Source organism: Colossoma macropomum, unplaced genomic scaffold (assembly GCF_904425465.1).
Source record: "Colossoma macropomum unplaced genomic scaffold, Colossoma_macropomum, whole genome shotgun sequence".
Classification (NCBI taxonomy): Eukaryota; Metazoa; Chordata; class Actinopteri; order Characiformes; family Serrasalmidae; genus Colossoma; species Colossoma macropomum.
The window spans coordinates 26223041-26236275 of NW_023494810.1; the positions used below are offsets into that span (position 1 = coordinate 26223041).

Sequence of the window (13235 nt, forward strand, 5' to 3'; positions counted from 1 at the left end):
CATGGTTAGATCCGTTCTGAACAAGTTAAAGAAAAGGAAAATAAAGCACATGGGATGCTGGCCAGTGGAAACACCATCCTACTGAAAACAATCACTCTGAAATGTTTGCATACTTATAAGGCAGGTGGTCATACGGGTGTCATCGGTTTGCTGAACAGATCGAGCATATTGTGGCAGCTTTTGTCACGGACAATTAGCCAGGTATGTTTGTACAAAAAGGCCTTGTGTCAAGTGCAGTGGACAGTGTCCAAACAGTGAGAGACAGATGGCTAGATATCACTGCATAGAGGTGTCTGATCTCCTGTATCTTTGTTATTGTGCAGTATAATGTTGTTTAGTCTGGTTTCACTATATGTTGGCCACAATGCTGTAAGCACACTGCAGTAAGCTACTTTAACCCTCTCTTGCATGAATTATTACTTGCGCATGATAAAAATGTGTTAGTGTGGTTTTGTTATTGATATTTGAAAAAAAAAAATATATATATATATATATATATATATATGGGGTATTCAGTAAATTGTTGCCATATGGCAACAATGCGCAATCGTACCATAGCACCATACACCATAAAATGTCATTTTTCTCTAAAAACATCCTTTTATTGAAAACAAGACCAAACAAATCCAAGTGCTAAGTGAAATGTACTGCTGTGTACTGTACTGTGCTGGAAATTAATACAATTTCAATTGGTATTTGGAACGTATGGTAAAAACAACATCATAATAAGAATTCCTGGTCATGTGATGTCATAAAGTATTTGTCCTTTCAAAGTAAAAAACATTTTTTCCACACTTAAATGGGAAAACACAGATTTTATATTACTGCTTTTTAGTAAAACTGAGATAAAGTAATTGTTGCCATATGGCAACACCATACAATAGAGGGTTAAGAAAGTCACCTAAATATTTTTCACATTTTTCCAGGACATAGCGTACTTACAGTATGTATTATTCTATGTTAATTTCATAGGAACACTCAGGTCCAGATGGTAGCAATACAGAAAGAGCAATTGAGGAAATCTCTGCTTATAGAAATGGTCACGCTCACTGCATCATCTGAAACTCATTTTCAGGGTTAAAGTACTAAAAAACAGACACTGGCCAGACTTGCAAGATGTGTTACAGAGACAGAGCAAAACCATGTACATCCAACATAGTAACATTTTGCTATTGCTACTATTTTTCTTAAAATAATGAGTTTTTGTCTGTTTTGTGGTTAACTGCACTTTTGAACCATTCTTGTTGCTCCATTCATTGTTGCACCATTTAAACAAATTTAAACCAATTTAAAACAGTGTCATTTAAAAGGCATTGGCATTCTGGTCTGGTACTGTCCGCTGGGAAAGACAATGAAATATTCTCAACAAAACAGTTACTATATGTTACTATGGATGTATTATAGGAGCTGGAGAGAGTTGTTAGCATTAGTGCCTATTCATTTCAATGGGACTTGCATAGTGACACATTAAGCTGGACACTGCCATGTCAGCCTCATGGAAGCTTTCTTAAAGGAGCATTCCGGCCTAAAACTGGCATTTAATATGTTATTTGCCATATCATATAATATTCTGTAGCTCAGCTTTGCATCTTTCAGCCTCATCAGTTTGACAGAATTCACAATTTTGCATCCTTTTCTTGTTTTTGTCTATGCATGCATTATGTGAATCAAGCCTACTGAAATGTAGAGGATTCATGTTATAACAGTAATTAGCTGATTACTTGCCCTGACAAAATCACTGATCACTGGAAAAGAGTTAGCATAATAAAATAAAGAAATAGGGACTGAAACATAGAACAACAACAAATGTATGTTGTTGGAAAAAAAGGCCTTTTTCAGTGAAAGTCTAAATGGAAACTTTTTACTCCAGACAGCATTTCTACAGTTTGGCCACTAGGGCTAGTTGGACCAGCACTTGACCACCAAACTCCATCCTCCATATCGGGTTTTGGGCCATGTTTGGTCCAGTTTTTGCATCTAGTGTAGTCTTGTATGTGTACAACAAAGCCAGTCTTACTGACTGTTTGCCATGGACGAAATAAAAAGACAGTTTGCTAATGGGGAACTGTTTAAAATTCCACGTCTTCATTGTGGAAACATTATGACCTGGTTGTTACACCAGATAAACACTGGTCACATAGAGCTTGTGTTTGGAGCTGTGATAGCAGGAGGTCTGGCACATAGTGTAAGGCAACCATGTTGAATCAATATAGAACTCTGATGTTTTGCATTCATCATGCTTTTTGTATTAACCACAATGAACATTGATCTAGCTTTGTGTTTATGCATTGTTGGTTCAACATTGAAAGCATTCTTAATTCAGTTTAGTATTTACAAAATTCTAATCCAGAGTAATTTACAGTGGTAGAGGAATGCGGCATAAGGATACTTCCCAGAGGACTTTTATTCCTCTATGGCAGTGCTGCCTGGATGGAGATCCTACAATTTTCTGTATGCGAGGCGACTGTGTTATGCACTCTACCATCAATCATGAATCAGAGTTTCTGCTAAATGCCTGAAAATGTGAGTTAGATATTATATATATTACTGAACTGAATTTACTATGCGTTCAGTGTTGAATCAACATTGCATAAACATAAATATTGTTTAAACATTAAATCAACGTCGGCACTGGCATTAGATCAATAGCTATTCAACCAACAAGCGAGTGCTGTTGAGTCAACACTGGATCAGTGATCAGTATGGTTGATTTTCCAACAGACAATACATAGAGCAAGATTAATACAACTTCAATGTCACAGATCTATGTTAATTCAACTATATTGCCCAACATTAAATCAATGTTGCTTCAATCAAAGTTTACCATCTGAGAAGTCATTAATTCAGGCTTCAATTTCATGCCCAATCAGACCTCTAGTACCATCTGAGTACTCATGTGCATGGTCTCAGAGTCGGTATGGAGGTTATTAACTATGGTTCTTAAACTTAGTTCAGTTATATGAAAAAAGAACCTTGTAATATCTTGTCAATATGTTCCCAACATTAGCTAGAACACATGATATTTTCAGTAAATTACATTTTGTTTGAATAACGATTTTAGACTTTAGCCAGTCACACTCAATCATCTCAGTTAAGAGAGACAAGGTACAGCACCTCCTTTGAAAAGGTCATAGGAACCAAATGCTTTGAAGTTGTCTGCCCACCCTGATGTTGGGATCGTAACCACAGCCTGATCTTCCTATGTCAGGATTAGTCACATCATCTCAGCCCAGCTGCTTCTTGAGTACTTGTTAATGCACGTATGCCAACTTGCAAAAAAAAAAATTTTGTGGTGCACTTAAATCATTATTCAAGGAGGCTGGAAAAACGTACGTAGACGCTGTCCTCGCCCCAAGCTACGGAACATTCCGTAGCCCCTGAAAATTAGACAAAGCCAACATAATTGTGGTTAAGTATCTTATCATAAACATCAGTGGCTTGAACTCTCTCAAACAAAGTCTGCTTCTCATACTGCAGTAATAAGAGACAGATACAGTTTAAATGAGGAACACTTGGTCTCTTCCTCAGGTGCTCCTGCAGTACAGAATTCCCAGCCTAGGTTAGTGAAATAGCAGTTATTTATAAACTCTTTATGAACTAAAAATGCGCTGTGGTTTCTTTTTAAGCAACTAACCCTGATGCCTATAAAGTTAATCAAAATTTCTCTCCGAGATAAGACACAAGGCATAAATGAAATGGACATAATTTACATTACATTTATCAAATACAAGTATCGGACATGACAGGCAAACGAAAGCTCTTAAACTGAGGTGACCACAAATGTAAAATCAGCTTTTAAGTTATTAGATGTGAGCATGCTCCAGGCAAAATGAATGACCTTGACTTGAAGCTCTTCTGAAATTGCATAGAATTTCTTATCTTGAAACAGACCAACAATTTGTTAATCATATTTGAAGTCTTTGCTAAGAAAGAAAGGAAATGACTAACAAATGTTCTGTGCCAATGAAGCATCAATGGAGTTCTGTCTTCTCCTTTTCTCTTTGCCTTCGACTGTAAAGATTGCGCAGTTTTGCTTATGCTGTATTCATGATCAAACGGGACCTCAGAAGTTTCCAACTTGCAACTAAGAAAAAATCTATTTAATGTCATCCAACACATAATTCCCACTTGGAAAGTTGGAGTTTCTCAAGAACTGATACTCTGAGTTTCAGTTCTGTGATGTAACTTCGACATTATCATGGGATTGAGGTAATAGCATATTTTAGGAAGACAGTCAAGTTATTTTTTTGTGTGTGCTATTCCTAAACACAGAGGGATACTTGGATAAATGCAAGCTTAAGTCATTCTGTACAAGATTTTAAAAAAAGGTACGTTTTCATGTCAATATCGGTGCTGTATCAACCGTGAATTACCATAGCTTACAGCCTACAACTCTTTAATTCCTATATGAATGCCCTAAACAATTGTTAGATAATCTTAAATATCCAATTTTTTCACAATCTTGAAGCTGAAGGTGGGAAGAAAGAAGCTCCGAGCTTGAAAAGTGAGAGTTCCCGGTTTACATTGAACACAGCATTACTTCTTTCTGCTTATTTTGTACCTTCTTACATCACTCTTGACCATACATGCTTTGGCATATGCTGATCGTCATGTTTCATTTGTATATGATATGTATTAATGTTTATTAAATGCGCTGACTGTACAATTTTATCCATTTAGGCCACAAAGTTTGGCCACTTTTTACTTTCTTCATCTATTCCACTTCCATTTTTACAGCTCCTGTGCTCCACGGTGCAGAAAGCCCTGTTTGAGGAAGAGGAGAAGGTGAAAACTCTCGCCCAAAAGGTGAAGGTTCTCGAGAAAGCCAACAACCACCTGAAGGACAAAGTGAAGAACATGAAGCGTCTGTTGAGGCAGGCCAAAAGAGAGCCCAAGGAACAGGTCCTCCTCAAGCAGCTTCATGAGTCTGAACCAGAGGTTCCACATCCAGACCAGGACACCACCCAGGACCAGAAACCTGCTCACAAGAAGGTCCTGCCCAGAAAGCTCAAGAACTAGGCACTGCTTCTTCACCAAGTACCGTAATTACTGCCAGGGAGCCATGATGGCAGTAAGTACATGATGACTGTACATAAGGAACGTTAGCGGGTCCTTGACAAAAGCTGAAGACTTAAAAATAAAAGTTCTTAAGTGGTTCTTGGCTTGGATGTATGGCTCAAGGGGAAAAAAAGTAAATTGGTATAGAACCTTAAAATTTTGTGGAGGTTTTTCAAACTTTTAAAAAGGTTCTTCATACTTGCAAAACTTTCAAAAATGGTTGTTTCCGTCCATCCTTGGGTTCCTTAGGGCAGAGGTTCTCAGAGTTGCCATCAGGGCCCAGTGATGGTCCACATTTGGGTTTGAGAACCACTGCTTTAGGGAACCAAAAGTAATTCTTCTACAGCACTGCTCCAAAGAACCGTTTTTGGTACCTTTATTTTTAGGAATGTAGGTCTGTCCATATATAAAAGTTAGACTCGAATTTAAATGGTTCTAATACGGTGTGCAATGGACTGAGTAGGTCTCATCCTAGCATTAATCCACCCAGAGGACAGGCCTAGTGACCAGGCTAGTATGCTTATTTACTCACTTCATGAAGAAGTGGTCATGTAACATCTCAGCAAGAATATTAAAAACTTAAAATGTTTTATCTTTTTTCCACATAGCACACATATTATCACAGCGCAACCACAATACTGCACATCATTATTGTCATGATTATTTAGGAACACTTCACTGGAACCCTGCTACATAAAACTGACATAACCATGTCATAAACAGTCGTGAGTTGTCATGATATATTTTGTTCAGTAATAAAAGTCATGCTACCATTACCGTTAACTGTCATGACAGATGTCATAATGTTTGCTTCTTAGCTGTCTATAGTACACTTAGCAAATATTGACGTAAGCTGTCATGACCTCAAACACTGTGGCATCTGCCGTGATATTTAACAGTAATGTTATGACTAATATTAAGACAATATTTGGCGACGAATAGATAATTTGACCTCAGTGTCATGCTAGTCAGAATTTGTCATTCTATGTTATTGCAACCATTTTAGTAGATTGAATGGTTAGATCATGGTCAGAGGCTAATGGCTAGTCACATGCAATCAGGCGGCAGCTACACTCACCAAGCACTTTATTTGGAACACTGTACTAATACTGAGTTGGGCCTCCCTTTGCTCTCAAAACAGCCTCAATTCTTCATGGCATGGATTCCACAAGATGTTGGAAACATTCCTTTGAGATTCTGGTCCATGTTGACATGATTGTATCATGCCATTCCTGCACATTTTTGGGTGCACTTTCATGCTGCAAATCTCCTGTTCTACCACATGCCAAAGGTGTTCTATTGGATTCAGATCCGGTGACGGGGAAGGCCACTGAGGAACACTGAACTTATTGTCATGTCTAGGAAACCTGTTTGAAATGAATTTTGCTCTGTGACATGGTACGTTGTCTTGCTGGAAATAGCCATTAAAAGATGGGTAAAATGTGGCCACAAAGCATCCACAGGGTCAGCAATTTAAATAGGCTGTGGCATTCAAGTGATTGATTGGTATTAATGGTCACAAAGTGTGCCAAGAAAAAATTTCCCAGACCATTTCACCACCTCCACCAGCCTGGACTGCTGACACAAGGAAAGCTGGGTCCATGGATTCATGCTATTGGTGCCAAAGTCTGACCCTACCATCCGTGTGTCTCCAAAGAAATCGCAATTCATCAGAACAGGCCACATTTTTCCAGTCTTCAACTGTCCAATTTTGGTGAGTCTGTGCCCAGTGCAGCCTCAGCTTTCTCTTCTTGGCTGACAGAAGCAGAACCCAATGTGGTCTTCTGCTGTTGTAGCCCATCCACCTCAAGGTTGTTTTCTTCTCTGCTTCTCTGCTCACCACAGTTGTCCAAAGTTGGAATCTGAGTTACCGTAGTCTTTCTGTCAGCTCGACCCAGTTTGGCCATTCTCCGTTACCAACAAGGCATTTCCATCTGCAGAACTGCCGCTAACTGGATATTTTTCTTTGTTTCACCATTCCGGGTAAACTCTCTGGTGAAAATCCCAGGAGATCAGCAGTTATTGATATACTCAGCCCCACCTGTGTGTCATCAACAATCATGCCACAGTCAAAATCACTGAGATTACATTTTTTCCCTGTTCTGATGGTTGATGTGAACATTAGCTGAAGCTGCTGGCCCGTATCTGCACGATTTTATGCACTGCACTGCTGCCACACAGTTGGCTGATAAGAGAACTGCATGAATGAGTAGATGTACAGGTGTTCCTAATAAAGTGATCGGTGAGTGTATAACATTATTCACTGAGGACTGAGTGATAGTAATGCTATTTTTTGCTGGCGCCCCTATGTGATTCAAGTAGTTTGTTAGCTCTCAGCTAACAGTGACTCGTTTGAATTTCTTTTAACGGATTTAAACAGGGACATTTGATGCTTGTAAAAGACATTCCAAGGTTTATTTGAAAATATATTTTTAATTGGGGCAGTTTTACAGTGACTTCTTTAGTAAAGAATCCTGTTATAGAGCTGCTGCCACTGATTTCTATTTCTAACAACTGACTGAGACACATTGGTCAGGATACCATTCGTATTCACAGTCAGTAATGTGTCTAGGATGTCCAGAGGGTCTAGAGTGTTTTTTTTTCCTTATGAAATTCACCCCATCCTTTGAATTATATATATATATATATATATATATATATATATATATATATATATATATATAATTTTTCATTCAGCATTTCAAAAATGTAATCCTTTTGTTTTCAAACTGAACCAAAAGTAACCGAACTTACTAAGAGTATTAGTACAATACTTGCAGACTTTAAATACAAGTATGATGATTATATTTTTTAAAAGTAAACTTTGTGGAACACTCTTTTATTTTATACTTCATCATTTAACCTTCTCTGAAGGCCTAGAAAGCCCTGAGGGTTCCTCTCTGGTGCACTACATTGTAATAGTCTTTATTGTATGCCCTGTATACTATAGCATTTCTGCATTTCAGTCTGTTAAGCAGAGTGTTTGATATATGAGAATCAGCCAGGCAGACCGCATTACTGAAATTACAGCTTCTAGTACTGTATAAAAGAATGCCAAAGGTTCACAGTATTTGACCATTTATGGCTGAAAAGGAGACCATGTTTGCAGTTATTCTGAAGACTTGGTGCACATATAGACCCAGCTGACATGGATTCTTGACATCTCTGGATTTTGTTACACATGAATTTTCCAAAGGCCTCTCAACTCCTGTTTTAAGATTCCATGCTTGGTGAGTGTTTTTGTACTTATACTGAGTGAAAATGATTTTTATACTTGCAAACAGGGCGCTGAGCGCTCAATAAACGCAACCACTACTCAGCGAGGCTTATTTTATGGTTAAACATTTCAGCATTTAGTGAATTATGTTTCTGATCAGGATTTGTAATGTTAAAGCTATCAATTTTATTAGAATGATGAAAGGTAAACAATGTGGTTTCTTGTATGTTTAACATATTTACATGTATGCCATTTCAATAATGAAATAAACTCGCCATTTTACTACACTGTTGTTAACAGTCTCCAGTGCTTAATCCTTCTTGTATGCAGCCTTGCTGGTGATATCACTTCTTAATTAAAATAAGGTGTGGCCACAACTAACTAAGGCGAAAAAGTAGTTAGTTATCTTATTTCCATGCCTTACTAAGTCATGGACAGAGTCACAATAACTTAATTATCTCATTCCCACACCTTACTAAGACATGGCTATGACTTCATTATCTCATACCCACACCTTACTGAGTCATGGACATGACATAATAATGATGACCTAATCATCTAATTCCCACACCTTTCTGAGTCATGGACACAGAAAATCACAATAACTTAAATGTCTCATTCCCAGAAATAACTAAGTTGTGGCGCCACTTAACAATGGTCATTTTATTATCTTGTTCCAATGCCTTAACAAGTTGTGACCACAACTTAGTTATCTCTTTATCTTAAGTCATTCCCACATCTTACTAAGTCATAGTTGTCACAACTTCATCATAATGGTTTAAGTATCTTGTTCCCACAGCTAACTAAGTTGTGGCCACACCTTAATTATCTCATTCGCGCTCCTTATGAAGTCATGGCCATGACTTCATTATATCATTCCAACATTTTACTAAGTCACAGCCATGACTTCATTATCTTATTCCCACACTTTACTAAGTCATAATGAAGTCATGGTCATCTCTTTCCAACATTTTACTAAGTCACGGCCATGACTTCATTATCTTATTCCCACACTTTACTAAGTCATGACCATGACTTCATTATCTCTTTCCAACATTTTACTAAGTCATGGCCATGACTTCATTATCTTATTCCCACACTTTACTAAGTCATGACCATGACTTCATTATCTCTTTCCAACATTTTACTAAGTCATGGCCATGACTTCATTATCTTATTCCCACGCCTTATTAAGTCATGGTCAGGACTTAATAATGATGACTTCTTAATTTGGCTTCCACGGCTCTTCCACTATGTCATGGCCACTACTTATCTTTTCACTGTACTTCACTGTACTAAGTTGTGGCCACATTTTAATAATAATGACTTAATTATCTCATACCAAGCCTTTTTAAATCTATTCTCATGCCTCAGTAAGTTGTAGCACTGTGTTATTTTTATCATGAATGCCTGTCTCCAGCAGAGCTCCGTATTCTTTTCTATGGATGTTGCAGTTCAGCTCAAATCACGTGTTCAACTCGATTTGTCCACCACCGAGGTCAGAGCAGAACTTGTCATAAGTGGTATTGATCCTGCTTTTATTCCACACAGCCCTCCAGGGGCAGTTGATCTAAGATAAAGAGAGCCAACACAATGAAACTCATCCTCAGATTATCACCTACTCCCACAGCAACCCCATAACAGCACAGATTTACTGATATGGTCTCACTTGCTCTAAAAGCCATCAGAACATAGATCAAGTGAAATTAGCTTCATGTTGTCTTTGAGCCATGAGAAGCACATCCATCTCTTCTTTATATCTGTACTGAGACAGGATTAGTGAATCTCAGACTTTCTTTAGGGTCAAAGGTTTGGAATATGTGGTTTCGATTATGAGCCATTATGAGTTCTACAAAGATATATGGACTCAATTCAATTTCATTTCACGGTGGAGTGGAATGCCATTTGTTCTGGGAGTGAACACAGTAGAAATGTCCATCTGTCATATTTGAGACCTGACTCTGTGGTCATGCGATGGAAAAAGCAGACTTGTACTGATTTAAAGGTTCCTAAATGGTTCTTGACCTGCACATATAGTTCTGAGAAAAAATGTTAATTGCTATAGAACCTTTATTAGTGGAGGTTATTTAAAGGCACACTATGGCCAAAATGAACTGTCACTTCATTGGTTAAAAACCTGCCCAATCACTCTTAAAAAAGATGTTTTTTCAAGGGTTCTTTAGTAAAGAAAATGGTTCTGTATAGAACCAAAGAAGCTTTGCATTGTTAAAAGGTTCTTTGCATCATGAAAGGGTTCTTCATATTATAGCACATCCATGCATACTTTCCAGCTATCTAAAGAACTATTTCATGATGGAAAGAACCCTTTAATAATCAAGTTTGACATCATAACAACAGAAGAACCCCTTTTGAGCGCTATATAGAACAATTCTCAAAAAGGTTCTATATAGAACCATTTAAAGCACATTCTCCATTAGTCTGAAGAACCCTTTCATGATGCAAAGAACCCTGTAATAATGCAAAAAGTTCTTTGAGTGTTCATGGTCATATACAGAACCGTTTTCTTTACTAAAGAACCTCTGAAGAACCATCTTTTGTATTGTAGAAAGAGATTTTTTGGTTAAAGAACTAGGAATCCCCCCTTCTGATGACATATCTTGAAGGTAGAAAAACTACCGCTGCTTTGGGGTGGATTGTTGAAGGTGGGTTGAACTGCTAATACTAGCTTGGTTGTATTAGTCTAGATCAGTAGCTAAGCTAGCATATTGGTTGACACCACTGGGATTTCCAATGGTTATATGACCTATTTGCATAATGCATGCTGGGTATTGTAGTGAAAGAACACTGATGAACAAAAATCATGAATTCTGTCAAATGGATTAGGCTGAGGAATACAGTCCTGTACTACAGAATATTACATAACATGACGAATAACACATTAATGGCTAACTTTAGGTCATAATCCCCCTTTAGGTTATAGGTACTTTATATTCATACCTCACTTACAAAAGTATCAACCACTGAAAAGTTCAAAAGTGTTGAATCTTTGAATGAATCTATGATTTTTTATTTTTTTTTTTTAGGAGAGTCGCAAAGTCAGGTAAATCATTTTATTACATAAACCCAAATACCCGAGCCTGTACAGGCATCTCCTAATAAAGAAAGAGGAACTCCTCTTAGCATTGATGAATTAGACAACGTGATACTCTGCAAAAATAGAAATGGCTTCCTAATATATCAATTCTTTTCACAGAATTTTGAACAAAGTCGCTCTGAAACAGCACTCTCCTTTCTGGAATTCGCTTGGCAGGCTACCATCTCCAGTCATTTTTCTCCACACACTTTCCAGGGCAGATATCAAACCCGATCTTTTCCATATGTCCAACACAAGAGGGGAAAAAAAAGACATTTTAAATGGCCGCCTTTAAAACGTCCTTACAATGTGTTCCCCCTCGATCTGAGCCGGAAAGTGATCTCATGTCACTTTCTACGAGATGTAGAACGGTGACACACGTTTATAGACTCTCTATGCATGCACAGAGCCCCTGATGGAGTGAATCTGACCTTTCAAAGGGAAGACGGACAGTAGAGTAAATGACATGCTTCATTCCACTCTGCTCAAAACACTACATCACACCCGGCACCACACAGGAACCCATAAAGGCTCAGTGGAAATGCTCCAAAAAATGCTATACAATCTTGGCCTTCTTAGCATAAACATGGTACACAAGGGCAAGCTGCAAAACAGATGTGCCACAAGAAGGTTTACTGTGTGGTGGTCCTCCTGAGAGAATTCTAATTGTACACATGATTTTATTTGAATGGTTCTTCCTTTCTTGAGTTTTACACTGTTGTTGATGCTGAGAGTTGTGATGAACTTTGACAGATTTTGGTGGAGGTGATCTAACAGGCACCAATGGCTCAATGAGTAAAGAGAACCCTCTTTTCTGGAGACAAACTAAGGGAAAAACACTAAAAACAGGACCTGGATAAGTAGATAGAAGCCAACTTTGCAAATAGACATTTACAAGATAGTCATCTTATGATGCCAATAAAACCTTAAAGCCAAATTCTACGGTAGAATTCACAGTATCATTTATGTTCATGTGTGCTGCATGTCAGAGTATATGATAAAGATTCTCTCACAATAGGCCAATGGTGGAAGAAAACTACAGCATTCTTCTAGAGTCTTCTCTCTTCTTTAGCGTTTTCACCATGATCATCACCACTGCCATCTATATCTAATTTATAGTCCATGTGAATGTCATCCATTGCTGAGCTTCTTTTAGTGGCTTTTCTGACATATATTGCAGTAAACAGATTCAATCATATTCTGAGATTGTCATCCGAACTTTCAGACTGCCAGAACCTAGTTGTAGCTGTCTTTGGTTGCAAAGGCCCTAAATAAGATGCCTGCTAGAACAACACATTGAGCCATTCTTTAGTCTTGATGTTAATCCTTTCACAATGTGCAAACTGTACTAACAATATGGTGGCAAAAACCATAGAGTGGATTTTTACCCAATTTTCTCCCCAGTGTAGTCATTGCTAATCCCAGCAGCTAGCTTGGTCTCCTCATTGCACAAGGCCCCCAAAGCCATAAAGTCACAAGGTTAATGTGAGTTCAAGTCAAAAAAGGTTCAATATGACTTTAAATATCAAGTCTCTTATCCCATCCTACCCACCCAAAGAAAGCTTGTCCAGTCATGCTCTCCCAGACTTCCAGCCACGGATGGCTGTGGCATCACCAAGGATCTTCCGACGCTAGGACCAATGGACCTCATTCACCAGTCGTTCTTAAGAAGAAATTTCTTCTTAAAACCCACTTACGCAGTTTCCGTGAAGATTCTGACATTCACCAATGTTTTCTTATTTGAGATTTATTCGTAAGTAAGAACAGAATCTACACACATTCAAGAGCACAAAGGTGAGAATAATTCTGTGGTTTAAGAACACGTCATGAATCTGACGTAGACTTTTTCTTTGGACCTGTCTCAAG

The 13235-nt window shown here is 38.1% G+C and overlaps 1 protein-coding gene across 1 annotated transcript in view; it reads left to right on the forward strand.

The window, feature by feature from the left end:
• ccdc3b (coiled-coil domain containing 3b) overlaps positions 1–7689 on the forward strand; it is a 34509-nt gene extending 26820 nt beyond the window's left edge. The window contains exon 3 of the mRNA XM_036560181.1: positions 4738–7689. Within this exon, the coding sequence (XP_036416074.1) occupies positions 4738–5019 (282 nt within the window). The 3' untranslated portion in view covers positions 5020–7689. The remainder of the gene's footprint in view (positions 1–4737) is intronic.
• Positions 7690–13235: the final 5546 nt, after the last annotated feature.